Here is a 24291-nt window from a genome sequence, read left to right on the forward strand (position 1 = left end):
CACAGTGATGAACTCTGTCTGCCGTCAGTTCAGAGAGTCTCTCTGCCAAACTCTGTGTGGCTGTTCGCTCTGATGATCCCGTTTGGCCCTGAGACAGGTTGACATCAGGACTCTAACTGCTGGATTTCAACATCCTGCCAGCATCTGTTGTTGAGTGAGGCTGTGAACCCGACCCTGGTCTTTAATAAACCCAGTTACATAACCCCACCCAGCTGCAGCGTGGCAGGTCTCCCAAAGACGAGGATCACCATAGTGTCTGAAAGCTGACCCACAACTACATATCTTGAAAGTAGTAAATCTAACAGGTCTTCCCCCCTCCCCCATGTCCCGGTCCAGGAGGATCCCATCTCCAAAGCCGCTCTGGACTGTCTAAACGGCGACTACGAGGTGGAGGAAGGTCACGGGAACCGCAACGACTTCCTCCGCCGGCACACATCGAGACGTACCTCATCAATCAGCCGGAGAGCATGCTCACGCTGCCAGAGGACATCATGAAGGAGGCGGCCAGCTCTGCAGACCGCCGGCCAGCAGCACCACCTTCAACGAGGCGTCCTGGAGCCCCAGCTCCCTTCGACAACATCGTGGGGAAGCAAACGTAAGTCCCGCCGCCGCCTGAGACTCTGGTCGTGTTTTTTGCATTTTATCACACTGTGGGAGAAACGTCTGTCGGGACAACAAACTGGTCCTGAAGCTCAGGATCCAACAGATCAGAAGTTGAACTTTAACCTTTAACTCTGCAGGACGAGGTGGTTTCTGACGACGGACGTTTCCTCACAGTGGAGCTCTCAGGTGTCTCGCTTGTTCGTCTGTACTCTTGTTGTTTTTCTGGGAATGAGTGGACGGCGTTTCATTTCAACATCATCTTATTCACCTCATCTGTCTGCTTTCCCTCACGCTCTCAACATTAAAGTATGTGTCAGGGACGCCATTGTTCACCTTACAGAGGAGGGTTTCTGACTTCACTGAGACTAGATTTACTCAGAGAAGATTCACATGAGTTACAAAGTTTCAAAGTAAGGTCGACATTAGTTGAGTAAAAGTCAGAAGTAAGGGTGACCCCTACTAGGGTTTGCTTAGTCGAATCTGATTCGTCAGATTTTGCCCAGTCGATGAATAGTCGAATGTTTGTTGTTTTTTCCTTTTTGACCCCAAAGTCAATAAAAGAAGTCAGAAAGAAGAAACAAGAAAAAAGAAGGAAGGAAGGAAGGAAAGAGAAAGAAAGAAAGAAGAAGGAAGAAGAAAAAAGAAGGAAAGAGAAGAAGGAAGGAAGGAAGGAAGGAAGGAGAGAAAAAGAAAGAGAAATAAATAAATAATAAAGAATGAATGAAGAAAGAAAGAAGGAAAGAAGAAGGAATGAATGAGAGAAGGAATGAAAGAGAAAAAAGAAAGAAGAGAAAAAACAGAAAGAAGGAATGAAAGAAAGAAAGAAAGACAAGAAAAGAAGAAAGGAATGAAAGAAAAGAAAGGAAAGAAACGAAAGAAAGAAAAAGGAATGAAATGAAAGAAACGAAAGAAGAAAGAAAGAAAGAGCAGAAAAAAGAAAGAGGACGGAAGGAAGGAAAGAAAGAGAAGAAAGAGAAATAAATAAATAAAGAGATGAATGAATGAAGAGAAAAGAAGGAATGAAGGAGAGAAAGGAATGAAAGAAAGAAAGAAAGAAAGAAAGAAGGAAAAAAGAAAGAAAGAAAGAAGAGAAAGAAAAGGAATGAAAGAAGTAAGAAGGAGAGAGAAAGAAAGAAAGAAAGAAGGAGATGAAAGAAAGAAAGAAAGAAAGAAAGAAGAAAGAAGAAAGAAAGAAAGAGGAATGAAAGAATGAAAGAAGGAAAGAAGAAAGAAAGAAAGAAAGAAAGAAAGAAAGAAAGAAAAGAAAGAAAGAAGGAAGGGAGGAAGAAAAGAAAGAAAGAAGAGAAAGAAAGAAGGAGGAATACAGACCCCAAAAAAGGAATCTACAGCAGAGATCCAGAGGAACCTACGAGACAAGGGAGCTCAGGGGACTCCAGAAAGGTCTATGGTTAGTAACTTTAATGGGACAGAAGAGTTAAAGGTGAGAGACAGGCAGAGAGATGAGAGAGAGGGAAAGACAGGATCCCAGTGTGTCAGTCTAAGCCTATAGCAGCATAACGAAGACCTGGTCCAAGCCTGATCCAGCTCTAACTATAAGCTTTATCAAAAAGGAAAGTTTGAAGCCTACTCTTAAAAGTTAGAGAGGGTGTCTGGCCTCCAGGACCCTTACTGGTAGATGATTCCAAAGGAGAGGGGCCTGATAACGGGGGGGGGGGGGGGGGGGGGGGGGGGTGAAGCTCGACCTCCATACTACTTTTGAGTAACTTGACACCTCAGTCGATAACGCAGGTCGTTCCAGCTGTAAGGTGCCGTGTTAAGAACAGTTCCCTTCACTCTGAGCCAGGTTTTGTCTCCTCTCCTGCAGCCAAGCGAACGCTGAACTCTGCGTTACCTCCCGTGTATAGAGGACGTGTGCGCTCCTCCTCCTCTTCTGCAGGACCTGTCAGGAGCTTATATGTGATGGAACGGCGCATTTCAGAGTCGGAGAGGAATTTCCTTTTTTCAGAAAAGTGCCACTTCTTTGTCTCGCGCACAATGAAGGCCTGTCAGACAGTCGTTTCAAACGCGGCTCTTTGCATATCAAAGGCTCCTCTGAGGTGTTTTAGAGATTCTTTCATGTCTGCCTGCAGCCCGACTTCTGCCTGTCTGGTGGTTTTTCGCTCCTGCTCGCTCTCATCTGCCCTTCTTGTTGGTCTGACCTCAGTTTCAGCATCAGTGGACGGAGAGTAAAGGAGAATATTAGTGTGTGTGGTCAATCAGACAGAAAGGGAAGCAAAGAATAGACGTGAGTAGAAGGTGTAAAGAAATTGAGTCTGTGTTTTATTTGTTCTGTTTTGCAAAGTTTTCTTTCTTTTTTATTTATCTATTTAAGTATTTAGGGCATTTTGGCCTTTAATGGACAGGACAGCTGAAGAGAGAGAGGAAATGTGGGGAGTGGAGAGAGGGGGAGGACATGCAGGACATGTCATGGCTGGAATCGAACCTGCGACCTCTGTGACGAGGGCTGGTGGCGGTGTAGGCGCTTAAACCGCTCGGCCAACGGCGCCCCATGTCAGTTTTTCATATGCATGTTAAATATTTAGATAAGAATTAGGGATGGGCGATGATGTTCCAAATATTCGTTTAAGAGAGTTACTTTAAATATTTTCCTCATTTTAAAAGTACAATTTTTTTCAATCGTTATCACTGGTGCCTGGTTGTAATAGGTATTCCCGCCAACGGTGGCAGCAAGCGTCTTAAAGCTGTTTGCTAACCGCGTAAGTGACAGAAGAAGAAGAATGCTAACTGCATTAAATAGAAAAGAAGAAGAAAACATAGTCGCTGCGCTTTTTCCCTCCAAATGTTTATGTACATCAGAGGAAATCCTTCAGAGTCTGCACTTTACTTCATTCCTTCAGAAGGATGAAAAACATCCTCAGATTTTTATTTCTTGAACAAGTAAAAAAGTCTCCTTCCTGATCCGGTGATCAGGTAACAGTCCGACTATTACCCTCCATCACCCGTCTCTTATTGTGAAGTACTCTGATGATAAGTGACATCACATCCTGTGTTTACGGGAGCTATCAGGTCTGATTGCAGTAATCAAACCCCGGAGCCTTCCTTCGTTTCCTGAAATCAGACCGCCAGCTGTTGTGCGGTCTGTGTGCCGGCTGAGCGGCTCTGTCTTTACCTCTTTCATGCCTCGCTGCGTGCCTGCTGGCTCCCATGATGCACTGTAGTGTCACGGGTGCTTTCACCTCAAAGGAGGGTTGTGTGTTCCCCTGAAACACAGTTACTCAGGCCTGATTCACAAAAGGATTGTGTGGCTCCTGCGCCCGCTAACGCTGTGCAAATGAGACAAGGAGATGCTGTGTCATTCAGAAAGTGCACGGCAGGACACACAGCATTACATCATTGGGGGTGAATTTGGTCTCTTTTTATGCAAATGAGTCGCAATACAAAAAATGTCAATTTAAAAACACTGGTGAGTCTCAGTTTCACTGTTATAAGCAAGTTCCACAGAGGCTTCCCTCTGGCTTCCTTCAGCGGTATGAACCTGAAACAGAAACTGATGTTCTTGTGATGTTCTTGTAATTAACGGGTCTTCAGTTTGCTGAAATAACAACATCATGATGCAGATTAGTCCAAAGTCCAAAGGTCCAGCTTTGTCAGGTCTGTCCTCAAGAGGAGAAGAAAACTACGTCTACAATGTTTGTTTGTTGAATGGAGGTCTATGAAGAGGATTAGAGACACTGATGTTTTTTAGCTCTGACCTTCTTCACGGAATGTTCCATTTGTTACTCAGAATTCTGACATCAAAGACAGAATTCTGACATCATCAAAGACAGAATTCTGACATCAAAGACAGAATTCTGACATCATCAAAGACAGAATTCTGACATCATCAAAGGAACAGAATTCTGACACATCAAAAGACAGAATTCTGACATATCACAGACAGAATTCTGACATCATCAAAGACAGAATTCTTGACATCATCAGAGACAGATTCTGACATCATCAAAGAGAACATCAAGACAGAATTCTGACATCATCAAAGACAGAACTCTGACATCATCAAAGACAGAATTCTGACATCATCAAGACAGAATTCTGACATCATCAAAGACAGAAGCTCGACATCATCAAAGACAGAATTCTGACATCATCAAAGACAGAATTCTGACATCAAAGACAGAATTCTGACATCATCAAAGACAGAATCTGACATCATCAAGACGAATTCTGACATCATCAAAGACCGAATTCTTGACATCATCAAAGACAGAATTCTGGACATCCATCAAAGACAGAATTCTGACATCAAGACAGAACTCGACATCAGCAAAGACAGAATTCTGAACATCATCAAAGACAGAATTCTGACATCATCAAGACAGATTCTGACATCATCAAGACAGAATTTTGACTACATCAAAGATAGAACTCTGACATCATCAAAGACAGAATTCTGACATTATCTAAGACAGAATTCTGACATCATCAAAGACAGAATTCTGACATCATCAAGACAGAATTTGACATCATCAAAGACAGAATTCTGACATCATCAAAGACAGAACTCTGACATCATCAAAGACAGAATCCAGAATTCTGTCTTTGATATCAAAGAAAACTACGTCTACAATGTTTGTTTGTTGAATGGAGGTGGGATCCATCATTTCTGATGCTGCGTTCAGGGAAGTCAGGAAATCTAAACGCTGATTGTCTTCAGTGACAGCATCAAGCAGATTAGTGTCTCAGTGTAAATGGTTGATGTAGAACAGATTGTTAGCTGCTCTTCATGCAGAGATCTGTTTATAGAGAGAGAGAAATCCTCCAGGGGAGCTGGCTTGTGTTCCTCCTGCTTTGCTCTCCATACAGACTTTTTTCCTGCAGACACCTGATTAGTCAATACCACTACAGACTACAAACACTGAGGATACCTAGATTAGCAGTCATCACATATATGCACCTATCTGTCCAGTACTGGTTCAGGTGTTCCACTTCCTGCTTCATTGTTGGTTCAGATCCCTCGTGTGCCCTGAAGTGTGTTTTCCTGCGATCCTTTGAAGAGCGCCGCATCCCAACAAGTCGTGTTGCAGTGAATTAAACTGGCTCTGAAGTTAATCTGTCACACTACCAAACATGTGAGACATCCAGCAGATGAAAATCCTCTGATATTACAGTTTACCGCCCCCCCCTCTCCCCCCTCTCACCCCTCCACTTGCCTTTTCCTGGCATCATATGGTGGCATTCCAGAGACAAACATGCCCTGTTATTAATATGTATCATACATGTTACCTCTATACCGCTCCCCCCCCACACACATACAACCGCCGCTGCAGGCTACATCGCGTTGACCCGCCAGAACACAGAAGGGAAATGTCAGAGGTGGAAGCACGTGTCCTTTAGGCTGCGTGCTACTTCAGGGCACGCCAAAAACAAATCATGGCAGCGCGGCTCATACAAACGGTCCCTTCAGAGCCTTTGTGTCAGGAGTGGAAACCTACAGAGGCTCTGAAGTGGATTACGTAGTTCTGGATCCACTCTACTGGCATACATCAATTAGCTGTCTCTTTTCCTTCTTTGGGGCCTCGTGAGAATAATGCCAAAAAAATCAGCTTCTGTTCATTTTTTTAATTTTTAATTTTATATTTCTTATAATTGATTTATTATTTTGTCATTTCAAAATGTATTTGGCTTTTTTAATTTTATATTTATTTATTTATTCGGAAAGAACTAAGAGAGAAAGAAGAAAAAGAAGGACAGAATGGCAGGAAAAATGAATGAAAGAAAAGATAAAGACAGAAAGAGAAGTGAAGAAAAAGGAGAAGGAAGGAATGAAAAGAAAAGGAATAAAAGAGAGAAAAAAAGAAGGACAGAAAGAAAGGAATGAGAAAGGAATAAAAGAGAGAAAGAAAAAAGGAAGAAAAGAAGAATGGAAAGGAAAAAAGAAAGAAAGAAAGAAAGAAGAATGAAGGAAGGAAAAGGAATGAAAAAAGAAATAAAAAGAAAGAAGAAAAGAATGAAAGAAGAGGAAGAAGAATGAAAGGAAGAAAGAAGGAAGAAGGAAGAGGGACAGCAGGAAAGGAAGAAAGAAGAAAGAAAGAGAAAGAAAGAAAAGAAAGAAAGAAGAAAGAAAGAAAGAAAAAAAGGGACGCAGAAAGAAAGAAAAAGAAAGAAAGAAAGAAGGAAAGAAAGAGAAGGAAGGAAGAGGACAGCAGGAAAGGAAGGAAGGAAGAAAGGAAGAGGGACAGCAGGAAGGAGGAAGGAAGAAAAAGAAGAAAGAAAGAAAGAAGAAAAAGAAGAGAAGGAAGGAAGGAAGGAGAGCAGGAAAGAAAGAAAGGAAGAAAGGAAGAGGGACAGCAGAAAGGAAGGAAGGAAGGAAGAAGAAAGAAAAAAAAAGAAAGAAAGAAGAAGAAAGAAGGACAGCAGAAAGAAAAAGAAAGAAAGAAAGAAAGAAGGAAGAAAGGAAGGAAGAGAGGGACAGCAGAAAGGAAGGAAGGAAGGAGGAAGGAAGAGGACAGCAGGAAAGGAAGGAAGGAAGGAGAGGGACAGCATGAAAGAAAGAAAGAAAGAAAGAAAAAGAAAGAAGAAGAAAGAAGAAAGAAAGAAAGAAGAAAGAAAGAAAGAAAGAGGCACAGCAGAAAAGAAGAAAACGAAAGAAGGAAAGAAAGAAGAAAAAGAAAGGATGATAACACAAAAAAGGAGACAAGGGAGCTCAGGGACTCCAAAAGGTCTATGGTTAGTACCTTTAATGGGACAGGAAGAGTTAAAGGAAGTGATGTTGTTGTCAGCAGTTACTTCCTCCTCTTCTTTTCGTTGCTTCGCCATTTTATTCGTGTACGCTCACTTAACACGGTGGAACAAATCGTAGAGGAAGAGAGAACGTTAAACATACATGACTCTCTGTTGGGAGGTCATGAGGCGTCCCAGATGTGGTCCTGTCAGTGTCTGGTCTTTGTCTGGACCCCGGTACCGTTCTTAAGAAGCTCTCCTCACTGAGACTCTTCTCTCTGACAGTGATCGATGCCGCCGTTTAAAGCGACCCGTGAGGCCCAGCAGTGTTTAATAATCTGCAGCTGGCTCTGATTGCTCTTAATCGCCCTGTAATTGCAGCCAGTGATCGTCAGAGAGCGTCCTCGACAGGTGGAAGAAATGAAGACAAAGAAATCCGTTTTTGATATCGTCATTTCTTTAAGTCTGAAAATCAACTTTTAACGATCGCCGCATGAAGCGGATCTCATTTATGAAAGCAGGCTTAAAGCGAGACAAGGTGAGACATCTGCCTGCCTGGAGATGTTAGGACACACACACACACACACACACACACACCTCCTCCATCACACATTTCTCTCATAATCACTGTAAATGGCTGCCAGCTCTACGGGCTCAGACGCTCTAAAGGGGTAATTTGTCTGAAGCGCTGCACGGCTGCCTTAACTCACGGCTAATGGTGGAGAGCTAATCGTCAATGGCTGTGAGAAAATGACTCTCCTCGCGTATGACCTCCATCACTTTTACTCCGAAAGATGGTGGTGTCTCCGCCAGGTCTGTCTCGGACTCAACGGAGAAGAGAGCACCACTATGGACGACTGTTTTATGTCTAAGGTCGCTCCAGAAACAGACGTTTATCTTCACTTGCGATCAGTTTTGTTTTCTACCTTTGTTCACAAGCAGAGCAGAGGAGCTGTAAAAGCTGGAGTTGCCTCTAAAGTTGCATTAAAGCTGGTCGTGTTTGGGAGTAGCAGCGGTCGCAGGTTCGACTCCCAACCGCTACCACTTGCTATGTCTTCCCCTGCTCTCTACGGCCCCTCATTTCCTGTCTCTCTCTCCAGCTGTCTTATTATCCAATAAAGTGCACAGTTTTACCTTCACCAGTCCAGGTTGCTGTCCATGTTGGAGTTCCAAACTGTGTCTGGATCATAGACTGTATATAATGGACATAGTCCTCTTGTGAAGTCACCCATCTGTTTCTGAAGCCGATCGTCGGTGGGTGCCATATTGGAAAAGCTGAACTCAACCTAACTTCGTCCGAGCTAGTGTGAGGTAAAGAGGCGGGCCTTTAGCCTTCTCACTAACAGCTAGAGGGTGCACGCCTGTCAGTCAAGTCAGCCACGCCCTTATTTGGGCAAATCTTGTAAGTTTAATATCTTCAAAAATACAGAGTCATAAAAAATCACACACCCCCGTACAGTGTGTGCTGATGGAGAAATGAGCTATCAGACCTAAACTGTTTTTTGAACCAGGCTGTAAACATGTTTATTTCTGCTGTAAAGATCGGCTTCTTTGAATGGGTGTGTATGTGGTTTCCTGTGTTTCTGCAGCCAGCCTCTAGTGGACGCTCGAGGAACTGCAGTTTGTAGCACTTCTGCATCGGCTTCATATTTTGAGACCGGATGTTGCCGCTTGGTTTGGGTGAACTGTCCAGTAGTTTGAGGCCGACCAGTGCCCAGTTTGATGACTTGTTAGCTTGGATCAGTGCCAGGAAGTCTCTGATGGACCCCAGCTGATTCAGCGCCTGTCCATCCGTGTCCACAGAGTCTCAGTTTCACTGTAACAAGCAAGTCTCATGTCTGAAATCGGGGTTTCCTAAAGTTCTATGACTGCAACAAAATTATTAAAATAATGAAAATGATGCCAGGAGCAACCAGATCACACCCTACCTCTAACCAATCTACAGAAAGGAGTCTTTTTTTTATATTTGATCTCTGCCTGTTGACACTGTGGCAAAAAAGTTTGTCTCTGTCATTCACCCTTTCCGGTTTCTAGTTCGCATTTCCATCCATTCACGACATATAATCCCTTATGTGTCTGGATCAGTGCCAGGAAGTCTCTGATGGACCCCAGCTGTTTCAGAGCCTGTTCATCCGTGTCCACTGAGTCTCAGTTTTCACTGTAACAAGCAAGTCACATGTCTGAAATCTGGTTTCTAAGTTCTATGACTGCAACAAATTGTAAAGTAGTGAAAATACCGCCAGGAGCAACCAGATCAAGTCACCACATCAAATCAATCCACAGAAAGGAGTCGCATATATTTGATCTCTGCCCTGTTTGGACACAGTGGCAAAAAAGTTAGTTCTCTGTTAGCATTTGTTCGCTCTGCCTTGTCACCCTTTCTGGATTCTAATTGGAATAACCATCCATCACTACCATATCTAAGTTAAGGGTTAGGGTTAGTGGTTAGGGTTAGGGGTTAGGTTAGGGTTAGGGGTTAGGGTTAGGGTTAGGGGTTAGGGTTAGGGTTAGGGTTAGGGTTAGGGGGTTAGGGTTAGGGTTAGGGTTAGGGTTAGGGTTAGGGTTAGTGGTTAGGGTTAGGGTTCGGGGTTAGGGTTAGGGTTAGGTTAGGGTTAGGGGTTAGGGTTAGGGTTAGGGGGTTAGGGTTAGGGTTTAGGGTTAGGGTTAGGGTTCGGGTTAGTCTCTGATGGACCCCAGCTGTTTCAGCGCCTGTCCATCCGTGTCCACTGAGTCTCAGTTTCACTGTAACAAGCAAGTCTCATGTCTGAAATCGGGGTTTCCTTAAGTGCTCTGACCGCTAACGAACATATTTAATTGCTTGATTCTGATTGGTTGTAATCCCATAACAAGAAAGTGAAGCCAGGAACAACCACACAAGAAAGGTTTCTTTTATAGTTGATCTCTTCCTGTTGACACTGTGGCAAAAAACGTTTGTCTCTGTTAGCATTTGTTCCCCTTTCTGGATTGTTGGTTTCTAATTCGCATTTCCATCCATTCACGACATATAATCCCTTATGTGTCTGGATCAGTGCCAGGAAGTCTCTGATGGACACCGGCTGTTTCAGCGCCTGTTCATCCGTGTCCACTGAGTCTCAGTTTCACTGTAACAAGCAAGTCACATGTCTGAAATCGGGGTTTCCTAAAGTGCTCTGACCGCTAACGAACAGATTTAATTGCTTGATTCTGATTGGTCAAATCCCATAACAAGAAAGTGAAGCCAGGAACAACCACACAAGAAAGGTGTCTTTATATTTATCTCTTCCTGTTGACACTGTGGCAAAAAACGTTTGTCTCTGTTAGGCATTTGTTCCCTTTCCGGATTCTAGTTTGCATAACCATCCATTCACGACACATGCATCCCTTATGTTCTGGATCAGGTTGCTTTAATGCCATCCGTTGATGAGTAAACTGGATCAAATCCAGATTCTAATCAGATGAACATCTTGACCACCCATACCTGTTTCGTTGGCCACTAGAGGTCGCGCCTCCTGATGAACACATTGAGTAATCTGTGCGTGATGTTGTGCTTCATATTTTTAGTCGGGTATTTTTAGGTCTTTGCTTTTGCTCTGCCCGCAGCGAGATTAAATCCCATCAAGATAAAGAAAACAAGACCTCTGCAGGGTCGTGACCTTCGGTGTAATTTAGTTTCAGAGAGAGGAGGAAGACAAGCGAGACGAGGAGTGATGAAGTGGTAAATGAATACCTGAGGAGACCCTGTGAAGGACCTTGTGTCTCATATTAATGCCTCACAGGGGGGTCCAGGATGAGGTTTAAAGCGTCTGAAGCTTAGTGGTTGAATTTGTTTCTTTTAACAGCTTTATTCTCCATCCTCCATTCCATGCTCTGTTTTCATTCCCTCTCCAATCATACATGATGTTATAACATGTGCATATTACAAGCTTTGTCACCACTAACATGGACTCTGTGAATGACTGAGATGCATGACTTGCCCTGAGCCGTCTGTCTGATTGCGAATGTTGCATTTTGGTCTCCCCCTTTTCTTCCTCTCCCCTTAATTTTCTTTTTGTTTCGTGTACGTAACAAACGTAACTGTGTGTCTGTTCTTCTTTTTCATTTGTAACTTGAATGAAACAAAGAAAAAAAAGGAGGGGGACAAGCAGGTTCATTCTATGTGCATGTGCTTTCCCCCTAGACTCTGGCTGCCCTAACGAGAATTCGATAAATCTGCTTCCAAACCATCTCGCACAAGCTTTGCATGTCCACTCTGGTCCTGAGGAAATTAACAAGCGAATAGAGAGCGCCATCGACTTACGGAGTGGCGATAAGTGAGAAGAGAGCATATAAGCCTTTCTCACTGATGTTTAAAGACTCCAGCCTGGAAGAGAAGGTAGCTGGGGTTTTAGACAGATGACTGTTTTTTTTTTCTTTCTCTCTCCCTCCTCACATCTATTTTTAGACAAAGATTTTACAGAAGCAAAACAAGAACAACTACTTTTTTTTTGTCCGATCATGAGTAAGCTAAAGGCACCTGAAACACTTAACGTGGGATCACAGAGCATTCCTTTCTGATATACTGTGTTTACATGAGTCAGCCTTTTTTGGCACGACTCAGAGATTTAGAAGAAAAACATGATCACACTCAGTTTCCAACAATTTGGTCTTTTTATGGAGTCTGAAGTGTTGTCAGTGTATATACAGTATGTACTCAAAGTGTGTCATTATAACAAGGTGGATAGTCATCTATTAAGATCTTTTATTTCCTTTAAAATAATATATCATGATCTGAGTTTTCAAACACTATAAGAGACCAACTAAAATAATAAAATGCACTTATAGATTACAGAAGTTGTTTCATTTGTTAGACTTAAAAAGAAACTTTAATCAAATCAATCAAGCTTTATTCATAAAGCAGCTTTCTTACAAATCGAATGCAATTCAAAGCGATTGAAAATATTATATATAACAGCTAAAATGAAACAGAAATGGATTTAAAAGTAGAGACTAATGCAATAAAAATGTATACACATAATCAGCATAGGGGATTTGTTAGGATTAAGTGAAATTAAACATAAAACAAATAGTTAAAGACATTAAGAAAAGGTAAAGATAAAAGTAAAATAATAAGAATATTGAAATAAATATAAAGTGACGATAAAATTATAAATTAAAATGAGATTTCACCATGACGTTAGAAGGCTTTTTTGTAGGTCTTGGCTTGATACTATATGCCAAAAAAAATTTGATGCATGTATGTTGAACCGTCTTGAGGGGCTAGCCTTTTGAAATTTGAAAATTGAAGGGGGCGCTATTGAGTCATTTTTGTGAATTTTTGAACGGGACCAAAAATATATCAAATTTTTCACCAGTCCTGACGAGTGTGTGAAGTTTGATGAGTTTTGGGGAATGTTAAATGCAGGAGAAACAAAGAATAAAAATAATCCCTCGGGTTTTAAGAGGTTTATTGAAGTTATAAATAACTACATAAAATAGATGGGTCTTAATTTAATAAAAAAAAATAAATGTAATTTAACATTTTTAAATTTACATTTTAACATGTATTAATGTATTCCCCTACCATTAACCACCTCATCCCAGATCTCAGACCCATATTTAGCATATTAAATATTCTTAATTATTACCGTATTGACTCGACGACACCCATGCCCCGCCCCTTTTTGGGACCATTATAAGACCAGGTCTTGTTTTTAAAACAATTTCAATTTAAAATAATTATTAAAACACATTATGAATAATACAAGGTAGTTCGTTTTTTTCTAACACCTGTATTAAGATCATGTTTTTAATATTTCTCAACTTAAATTGTCATATTTGGATGAAAAAAAATTAAGCTCATGTCTAAATGATGCAATGAATACCATGAAAATTAAAATAACCTGCAGTCTAACAGCCGGATGGCGATCCCACTTTTTAAAAATGTTTTTTGAGGCTGAGTCCTGTGTTCTGGTCAATACAAGAAATGGTAATTCAAGATAATACAAAACAAAAAATAATTGCAATTTTATTAAACTAATATAAACTGTATCAGTTGGAAAATTGGCCAAAAAATGAGAACTGAAATAACAATGAGATATTTTTATTCCAACCATATTTTTATTGAACTATTGTATGTTTTCTAATATTTATTTTTTATTAGGTATTTGCTTAATTTTTTCTCCACTCTTGCTTAATTCTATTTTTTACAACATTTTTAAATGTGTGGTAGAGGTGTGTTAAATTTTTTAAATGTTTTTACAAAATGGCTCTCCTCTCACTCTAAATGAAAAACATTATGATGCAGTTCAAAATACAACTTTATCTCTATTGTCTACATCAAAATATGTTCAATGGCAGTAGCCTTCAACTGTAGCTACAGTGGCTGCGCTAACACTTAGACACAACATACAATTGGCATTTTGGGCCCAAAATAATACAAATATTAATAATTGATCACTCTGCAGTCACTCTACATCTCTCAGGATCATAAATAACATCTTATTCTCATGATGCTTTGAACTCTTCAAAGACTTAATGAAAGGTTTTAGATCTGACTCTTTCATCGGCACACTTCAGACTCCATAATTATGTGCATTAAAAAACACAGATTACACAGATATTATCCTAACAAACAATAATTATGCCTCTTTTTTTTTTCTGTTATAGCAACATTGAACCCTTATATTCTATGACTTAAGTATTCTTTAAATTTGGCTTTCATGTTTCCCATTTTCCCTCCACTGTGTCGCAGAACTCTACGTTGACGTTCTGTGCGGCTGATTTGCTTTTTGCTCAGGTTGGAGCTCCTCCTTCAGTTTACTCATGACCCACAGTCCATGGACCTGTTCCTCTTTTTTACAATGTTGTGGAAAAAAAGTTCTTTCAAAGTTTTTTGCAGGAGCACGTTGCATTCACGAAAGAAAAGAAAGAACTAAATTTAGACCCTGGGTCCACCGGTCGAAATGCAATGTCAGGTTGTTTTTTTTTGGTAGGGGGAATTTTTTTTTTATATAATGTTTAAAAGATATTCTGGTTACAAGTTTTGCATAATTAGGCGTAGTTGTGGGCGTGGCTTACGACTGACAGGCAGCGACATAACAGCTGTTTGCCAGTTAGCTTAGCTCCACCTCTTTGCCTCTTCTTCGGTTGATCAAATATAACATTGATTTAGCATTCTTAGCTCATAGCTTAGCATCAGAAAGCCTTTCAGAAACCAGTGGGTGACATCACACGGACCACGCCCAATCTATGGTCAAAACCAAGACTCATGGTGGTTACTTTGCAATGAGATGTTAAATCATAACGTCAGATAAAGAAGTCAAAATATTAAAATAAGCATTAATGGAGGTTTTTTTTTTTCTTTGGTGAATGCGAGGCACTTCTGTCGCTTTTTCTCCTTTTCCTTCCATTTTTGGTTCGATGGCTTAGCTCACCTTTAACCTTTAAGTTTACCTCCAGTTCACCTCCCCTCCTCTCCTCTTCCTTGTTATGTTTCAGTTTTTATCCCACCACATCTTCAAAACTTTCCCCAACAACCCTTTTTTTATTGACCTCTCGACCTCTCCAGTACATGTGCAGTGATTTGCTGTTGGCCTCTCCCTCGTTTATTCTTTCATTTTATTTTATTCTTTTTGCCAAAGTTGTGAAGGAAACATGGAACATCCTCTTGCTAATTTCCCAGCACCCTTTGAGAAAGAGACAGAGCGAGGAGGGGGCAGCAGGGGCCGAGGGGGGGGCGGGAAGTTCAGGACTGAGATGAGTCCAGATGTTTGTCTGGACTGGTGACTCATCAGTTTAGGGATTGAAGCCCTGCCCTAAAAATAACCTGTGACAATCCAATAAGTTTACTATGAAGGTAAAAAGGCTAAATTTGTTATTTTAACCCTCTTGTTATGTTCGATTCTCTGGAACAGCAATAATGTTCCTGGGTCAATTTGACCCGGGGAATATTCAATTATCCAAAAGTGTCAAAACACCCAAAAAATCCCAATAAAATTTTGAACTCCATTACTAACCATTTAAATCAAGATCAAGATTTAGTCCATTGGTGTTCTTTAATTGTCACAGGTCATGGTTCAATGAGTATAAGTCACTCATTTTTCATTCAAATTCATGTTAAAACTTTTTAAACGTACATTGGAAAGCCCTAAATATAAATACTATAGTTTTACATGACATAGATTTATTTTTAATTTTTTATGGAGTGATGTTGATACATTAACACGACTCCTCTTCTGTCACATGCTGCCCAGATTTTTATGCTGCATTTAAAAAATGCCTAAAATAGACTTTAAAAAAGGATCAATTTGACCCGCAACATAACAGGAGGGTTAACCACAAAGATTGTTTATGTTTTATGGACGGAACAGTTGAGCATTTTGGGACTAAGTTTCAGATTTTTCACCAGAAAAAGTGAAACACTAACCCTTTTTTTTTAATGGGTATGAAAAATGTGCAGTTCCACTTTTTTAGTGTTAAAGTCTTGTTATTAAATAATTTAGACAACCCTGAAATCACAATGTTGTTTATACATACCGGACCATTTTCTTGCGTTTGCTAAGTTAAGCTAATACTTCCAAATCCCTTTATATGAGACATTTCCCAAAATTTAACAGACTACTTTCTTTAATAAAAAGATAAAAAGGAGAGTATTTCTGTTGTAATGTGAAATAATAATCTACAAATGTAGGCCCTGGATGTATTAAAGGTGACATATCATGAAAAATTGACTTTTTAATGGTTCTCTACCTGAAATATGTGTCCCTGTCTACAAACCCCCCGAGAATGAAAATAATCCATTCTGCCCCTGTTCTGATTTCTCCACCTTTCTGTAAATGTGTGCTGAAACCAGCCGTTTCAGTTTTCAGTGTTTTTCATACGTCACAACGCCATCCGGTCTGTAACAGGAAGTCAGAGCTCGGAGCTTGTTCAGCCCATAGACTGTATAAAATACAACTCAACCCCTCCTCCGTTTTTCATTCCCTGCACACATGTGTGCTAACAAGGAGCTTAGGAGGGAGGCATGCTAGTTGTAGGCTGTCTTAATAAACACAAAGGTCGCTTTGACTCCCCACGTCTGCAGATTTGAAGATCTAGTGGAGGATTTTTAGTTTATCATGGAAAAGTGCTAGCGCTAGTTAGCATAGCCACATAGCTACATGTTCATAGCTGTAGCTGTAGCTGCTGTACCAAGACACACGTCGACATACTGACAAATAAAACAACAAGAAACACTAAATCTGTGACCAATGGCTCAGAAAGGTCACGCTGCCTTTCTGGCAGAGGTCGGTTTTACTCCCCACGTCTGCAGATTTGAAGATCTAGTGGATGATTTTTATTTATCATGCATAAGTGCTAGCGCTAGTTAGCATAGCCACATAGCTACATGCTCCTAGCTGTGTACCAAGACACACGTCAACATACTGACAAATAAAACAACAAGAAACACTAAATCTGTGACCAATGGTTCAGAAAGGTCCTGCTGCAGGCGCCTCTCCGTCAGGATCAGATTCTGGATCAGATTCAGAGGGTTGAAGTAACGTGATCTCTGAGCAGCCGTGTATATTCAGCCAACATGTAAACATTAGATCAACGTGCTGGAGAGCCGAGGCCACACCCACTTCCTGAGGGGGCGTGGTCAGAGGAAAACAGACTGTTCTGAGGAGGACTGAAGAAGAGGGTTTTTCAGGCAGACCAAAATCTGATTTCAAAGTGTTTTTTTTGAGCATAAACTTTAAAGACATGTTTTGGGGACCTCTTAGACCAATATATGTTGATCAAAAAAGCGTGATATGTCACCTTTAAAACAAAGTAAGAATCCGCTGTCCTGGGCTAAATTGTCAAAATGCAGCAGATTGGGGGCGCTGGTGGCCTAGCGGTCTAAGCGCCCCACTATAGAGGCTACAGTCGTAGAGGTCGCCGGCTCGACTCCCGGCCGGTCGAGCATTTCCTGCATGTGGCCATTTGTAGAAAAATGTTCTGTCTCTTTAAAAGTGTTTCTGATTTTGTAAATCTGTTTCAGCCTTGCTAAAAGTGTTTCATGTAATTTTGTTTTCCAAAATGTAAAATTGTCTCCAACTTAATAAGACGTGTTTCATCCTTTGGAGAGGGATATTTCTATTTTCAATTTGGGGTAACTTTTGAACCCGACAGCAACTTTCAAAACAATATCACAACGCCGAATCAATGTAGTAAAGGGAAAGTCTGAAGTCTCCTGAAGGTATCAAAACCATAAAGCAGGATTTGAATGTGAGTGCTAGCTTAAATGCATTAGATTCCCTGCGTAGGTTAGGTTGTTAGCATTAGTTTTTTTTAAGCTAGGTGGTTAGCTCTGCCTAATGAGGATCTATGAGACTCTCTAAATTAAGAATTAGCTTAACAGTTAGCTTATTTATGATCTCTGCACTTCTTGTCCCATGCACCTTTCCCAGGACCCCCCCCAGCTAACCCCCCAGCTCCTGTCTCTCTCTAACGCTTGTGTTTGACCCGTTGCATGCGTCTGTGCCGGTGCGTTGGTGCGTTGGTGTGTTTGCGGTGCATTTCAAAGCGTTCAGTCTGAAGACTTCTCTCTCCATCTTTCTCCTCACCTCACTTTTCTCTTTGTTATCTCTTCTTTGTCCTCTTCTTCTTCTGCTTCTTTTAATGCTGCAGTACTCCCAAATGAGAGACGAGGTGTTCAAATCCAACCTGGTTTGCGCCTTCATCGTACTCATCTTCATCACCACCATCCAGAGTCTGCTCCCCTCGGCCAGGTAAGAAGGGATCATCAAAGAATGAGAGTTTCATCTTGTGTCTTTTTTTTCGTTTGCAGCTCATGGTTTGGTTATCATGTTGCGACCTCTTGCGTCTCTGCAGGATGGTGACCATGGTGGTCCAGTTTTCGATCCTCATCGTCCTGCACTCCTGTCTGGTCCTGGTCACGACGGCTGAAGACTACAAGTGTCTCCCTCTGGTGTTGCGCAAGACGTGCTGTTGGATCAACGAGACCTACGCGGCGCGGAACGTCATCATCTTCGTATCCATCCTCATCAACTTCCTGGCAGCCATGATCAATATAGTGAGTTTGTTTTTTCACTCACAGGTTAATGTTTGTGAAAGGATTCTTACTGATATGGAAGGACGACTAGTTTACTGAGTGAGATTGGAGTTTTCAGATTTTTTTGCAGCCATCAAACGACCCGTTTTATCTCTGAGCTGTGCTTTATGCAAGAGCTAAAATATCATATTTTACCACGCAAAATGTTAATTTTCATTGCACGATGAAAGAGAAAAAAATGTGCACAGTGAAGATCTTTTTATTTCAAACGTATATTATATTTTGTATGTTGGGTAACGTTAGGTTTACATAACTTTACATTAAGTTCTGTTACTTAAAAACAGATAACTTTAATTGTAATAACAATATTAATAATAATGATAATACTAAATAATATCAATGATAATAATAAAAATAATAATGATAAATAATACAAATACAAATTATAATAACAATACTACTACTAATAATAATAATAGTAAATAATAATAATTAAGTAAATAATACAAATAATAATAAAAGTAAATATTAGAAATAATGATAACAAAAAAATTGGAAAAATAAGGAAGCACCTACGCTTCAAATGTGGAAAACACTCATGAAATATTATTTGAGTATTGAAAGGACAATATCGGAGGACAGCAATAAAGGAAAACTATTTGACAGTATATGGAGCAAGATTTATGAAGCTCTGTAGACGAGAGAAGCCACAAAGTCACCTGAGTACCATAAACATTAAGGAACCCCCCTCAGACTTGTTGTAATAGCGCACGTGTGTGTGTGTGTGTGTGTGTGTGTGTGTGTGTGTGTGTTTGTGTGTGGGTGGATGTGGGTGTTGGTATTAGTGTTGGTGTGAGTCAATATGTCGGTGAAGGTGTATGGTGGACAAGTGTAAACATGTCAGAGTGGGTGTAAGGGATACCCATTACCTGTGAGATCAAATTAACATAACTGTAATGTGAATGAACAACACAGAATCTATGAAATTAAATTTGATTTCTTTGTTTTGTTTATGTCTTTTGCTTGTTTGTTGTGTTTTTATTTTTATTTTATTTTTTATTATTTGGAATCAAGACGACTAATTATTTGAATCACAGGATGTACTGATGTATTTGGACCTGTACACTCAATAAAATAAAATTATATATAAAAAAAAAAATAGAAATAATGATAACAGTAAATACTACTACTACTACTACTACTACTACTAATAATAATAATAGTAAATATTAGAAATAATAATAACAGTAAATAATAAAAATAAATGATAATAATAATTATTTTAATAATAGTAAGTAATAGAAATAATAATAATAAGAAGTAATACAAATAATAGTAATAATAATAATAATAATAATAATAATAATAATAATGATGGTAATATATTATTTTATTTGTATAGCACTTTTCAAAACAGGGTTACTTAGCGCTTTACAAATGAAAAAAAAGAGATGATTTTTTAAAATTAGATAACAAAGAAATGTGAGGAATGAAATTATTGAATTATTATTTTCTATTATTATTCCACAAAAGAGCCTTAAAAAGACACAAAATTAGAAGTAATTTAAAAAGGTAAACTATGAAAGATGAAAGGAATAAAACAAGTTAAAAAAACTAAAACCAACAACTTTAGAATAAAAAGAAATACAACAAAGTCAGAAGAATAAAAACAAACTATATAAAGTTAGCTACTTAAGTTGCTTGTTATGTTACATAATGTAATGACACTTAACATTATTCCACATTACGTTACTTTAAGATATGCAACTTTTTATCACCTGACATTATGTTTCTTTACATTATTACACTAGAGACGTTTTTTAACATTGATACTTAATGTTGCATTCCTTTTCATGATGTTATTTTACTGGATCAATTATATTAAGAGGTCAGAAACATGAGCTCACGCTGACCCTTGCTGATGCATGCAGGCTTGTTGTGTAAATGTTTGAAGAACACACTAACCCTGCACTGCAGTAAAACACAAAAACCACCCTCTGTTGGTCTCTCACAGCTGTGGTGTGACTTCGACAAGTCCACTACGTTCAGGAACCAGACGTACAACGCGTCGGCCACCATCCCGGACATCTGCTTCTACCCAGAGGTACGGTCCGAGCGCTGTGTTTGAAATGTTGCAGTCAGGACCATCTGTTGTGTGTTGTTTTTTTTCACACTCTGCAACAGCAGCAAAATAATGAATTAAACATATTCGACATCTGCTCGCGCCCAGAGGGAGGTCTCGCCTCAGTTACCGACGACTGATGGGGCCGTGACAACGTCACAGAGCTAACATCCATAATGTTATTCTGCTCGTACAATATGCAGCTGATTGATAAACTCAACGAGGCTCTGAGCTTGGTGCTGAGTGTTTGTATGTGTGAGTCATGAGCATTATTTCCTCCAGAGGGTCAGGAGAGCTGTTTGAGTTCAGGTCCCCCCCAAAAAAAAGAGGTGTTTAATATGTGATCACACATTCAAAGGGAAGCACTACAAATGAATATCTGTGTTTGTGTCTGCAGTATTTCGTGTTCACGGGCGTCCTGGCGATGGTGACGTGTGCCGTGTTCCTGCGGCTGAACTCGGTGTTGAAGCTGGCGGTGCTGCTGGTGATGATCGCCATCTACTCCCTGCTGACCGAAGCTTTCTACACCTCTCTGTTTGTTCGCTACGACACCGTCCACAACAACACAGAGTGAGTGTTTCTAAAGGATGTGTTCAATGATCAATAATCAGAGAGTGTCATTAGAGGATGTAAGAAGACAGCTGCTCTGTGAAGAAGTCCCACAGATCTCTGTGAAGGCATTTAAAATGAAAGGGTTCAAGATGATCAACCGAACAGACGGTCTCCTTTAAGAACTTCAGTAAAATAAGTGATCACTCAGTTCTGTTGAAGACTTGATTCTGATTGGTCATTAGATAGCAACATTTCATAACCATGAACAACGGACTGTTGTCTCTGGAATGTGGCTTTGATCTTAGACTCCATATGGCTGTGATCTAATACCCCTGAATGTGGCCTTGAGCCTAGACTCAGGAATGTGGCTTTGAGCCTAGACTCTAGAATGTGGCTTTGAGCCTAGATTCAGGAATGTGGCTTTGAGCCTAGACTCTGGAATTTGGCTTTGAGCTTAGTCTCCAGAATGTGGCTTTGATCTTAGACTCCATATGGCTGTGATCTAATACCCCTGAATGTGGCTTTGAGCTTAGACTCAGGAATGTGGCTTTGAGCCTAGACTCTAGAATGTGGCTTTGAGCCTAGATTCAGGAATGTGGCTTTGAGCCTAGACTCTGGAATTTGGCTTTGAGCTTAGTCTCCAGAATGTGGCTTTAAGCCGAGACTCTTGAATGTGGCTGTGATCTTAGACTCTGGAATGTGTTTTTGATCTTAGACTGTAATGTGGCTCTGAGCCTAGACTCTGGAATGTGGCTTTGATCTTAGACCCCAGAATGTGGGCTTGAGCCTAGACTCAGGAATGTGGCTTTGACCCTAGATTCTGGAATGTGGCTGTGATCTTAGACCCCAGAATGTGGCCTTGAGCCTAGATTCCGGAAAGTGGCTTTGATCTTAGACCCCAGAATGTGGCCTTGAGCCTAGACTCAGGAATGTGGCTTTGAGCCTAGATTCTGGAATGTGGCTTTGAGCTTAGACTCAGGAATGTGGCTTTGAGCCTAGATTCTGGAATGTGGCTTTGAGCTTAGACTCTGAATTGTTGCTGTGATCTAAGACCCGGAAATGTGGCATTGAGCCTAGACTCCGGAATGTTATTGTGACCTTACACTCTGAAACGTGGGTTTGAACCTGGACTCTGAAATGTGGCTTTGAGCCTAGACTCTGGTCTTTGGCCTTGAGCTTAGACTCCAGAATGTGGCTTTGAGCTTACACCCTACAGTAGGCTGTGATCTTAAACACTGGAATATCACTTAACCTCAGACTCCCGATTGTGGCTTTGACCCTAGACTCTGCAATGTGGCTTTGAGCTTAGACTCTAGAATGTGGCTTTAAGCCTAGACCCCAGAATGTGGGTTTAAGCCCAGACTCTGAAATGTGGCTTTGACCCTAGATTCTGGAATGTGGCTTTGAGCCTAGACTCTTGAATGTGGCTGTGATGTTAGACTCTGGGATGTGGCTTTGAGCTTAGTCTCCAGAATTTGGCTTTGATCTTAGACTCTAGAATGTGTCTTTGAGCCTAGACTCAGGAATGTGGCTTTGAGCCTAGACCCTGTCATGGGGCTTTGAGCTTAGACTCAGGAATTGGGCTTTAAGCCCAGACTCTGAAATGTTGCTGTGATGTAAGACCCTGGAATGTGGCTTTGATCTTAGACTATAATGTGGCTCTGAGCTTAGACCCTGAAATGTGGCTTTGAGCTTAGATTCTGGAATCTGGATTTGAGCCTAGACTCTGGTCTGTGGCTTTGAGCCTAGACTCCAGAATGCTACTTTAATCCTAGACTCTGGTCTGTTGCTTTGAGCCTAGACTCCAGAATGCTACTTTAATCCTAGACTCTGGTCTGTTGCTTTGAGCCTAGACTCCAGAATGTTACTTTAATCCTAGACTCTGAAATGTTGCTTTGAGCCTAGGCTCCAGAATGCTACTTTAATCCTAGGCTCTGGTCTGTTGCTTTGAGCCTAGACTCCAGAATGCTACTTTAATCCTAGACTCTGGTCTGTTGCTTTGAGCCTAGACTCCAGAATGCTACTTTAATCCTAGACTCTGGTCTGTTGCTTTGAGCCTAGACTCCAGAATGCTACTTTAATCCTAGACTCTGGTCTGTTGCTTTGAGCCTAGGCTCCAGAATGTGGCTTTGATCTAAGATAACAGCTAAGTTATCTCATTTATAGAGACTACAGAGTTACAGTGTTCTAGTTTGCATTAACACCTGTTCACTCCTCATCATTCTGCTTGATCCCGGATTGATGGGTCTCCACAGCGGTCTGATCCTCCAGGATACAGATCACAGTATCCTTGGGAAACTGATGAACCTCATTGCAAAGACAGGAACACGATGTCTCTCCATGTGTCTCCTTTTAGACCACATCACAGAGCCACGTTGACCTTTTTTGGACATAAATGCTGCAAATGTGAGAAAACTCATCTCTCAGGTGTTATCAGTGCCAGCACGATGACCTTTAAAGCGACAATATATAAAAGCATATAACGGAGAGAGGGTCAAAATTATATCCCTCTGCAGCAGAGCTATCCATTAGGGCTCCGACGGGGGCGAGTGGGAGTCACACTCATTTTCTTTACGGTCTTCTGAGAGAGAAAGGTCACGATGAAGAGCCTCAGCAGGAGAGGAACAACATCTTTGTCTGATTCTCATAGAGTCACACACACTTCAGCTCTTTGTGTGTAATTATTGTTCCTTACATTCTTATAGGTTACTAACAGCATGCTCTGTTTCCAATACGATCTGAAATCCAATCATGTGTTTGTTTCCTCTGCATAACTTCACCACAGCAAACATTCCCCCTCTGTTAATTTAACAAATTGTAGTTAATTGGCCGAGGATATTTATTCTCTCAGAGTACGAGCTGCTCTGGAATAATTGCCCCCAGATGTATTGATGAAGATGTTGAATTGAGCTGAATTGAATCTCCTCTTTGATCGTCCTTCTCTCCTCTTTTCATTCCAACAGAAACTTTCTGGGGACCAAAGAGACGTCTTTGCTCCTGATGGCCATGTTCCTCCTCGCTGTGTTCTACCACGGTCAACAGGTGAGGTCACAACAGCTACTAACTCATCATCATCGTCATCATCATCATCATCATCATCATCATCATCATCATCATCATCATCAGTCACTCTGTGTGTCTCAGAGAGAATCTCTGCTGACAGACTGAGACCTGTTTGTGTGAGAGTAAGATGTTTTACAACCTTTGGCTTTGAGCTTAGACCCTAGAGTAGGCTGTGATCTTAGACTCTGGAATGTCACTTACCCTAGACTCCAGATTGTGGCTTTGACCCTAGATTCTGCAATGTGGCTTTGAGCTTAGACCCCAGAATGTGGCTGTG

At 40.7% G+C, this 24291-nt stretch overlaps 1 protein-coding gene across 1 annotated transcript in view; it reads left to right on the forward strand.

The window, feature by feature from the left end:
• Positions 1–24291, forward strand: part of LOC117809050 (adenylate cyclase type 8-like) — a gene marked incomplete at its 5' end in the record, with an annotated part of 63167 nt that overhangs the window by 30700 nt on the left and 8176 nt on the right. The window contains 12 exon segments of the mRNA XM_034678731.1: positions 340–430; positions 433–522; positions 525–564; positions 566–595; positions 10314–10387; positions 11441–11573; positions 11575–11635; positions 17893–17993; positions 18097–18298; positions 20292–20381; positions 20797–20969; positions 23915–23993. Of these exon segments, the coding sequence (XP_034534622.1) occupies positions 340–430; positions 433–522; positions 525–564; positions 566–595; positions 10314–10387; positions 11441–11573; positions 11575–11635; positions 17893–17993; positions 18097–18298; positions 20292–20381; positions 20797–20969; positions 23915–23993 (1164 nt within the window).

This window comes from Notolabrus celidotus, unplaced genomic scaffold (genome assembly GCF_009762535.1).
Source record: "Notolabrus celidotus isolate fNotCel1 unplaced genomic scaffold, fNotCel1.pri scaffold_215_arrow_ctg1, whole genome shotgun sequence".
Taxonomy (NCBI): Eukaryota; Metazoa; Chordata; class Actinopteri; order Labriformes; family Labridae; genus Notolabrus; species Notolabrus celidotus.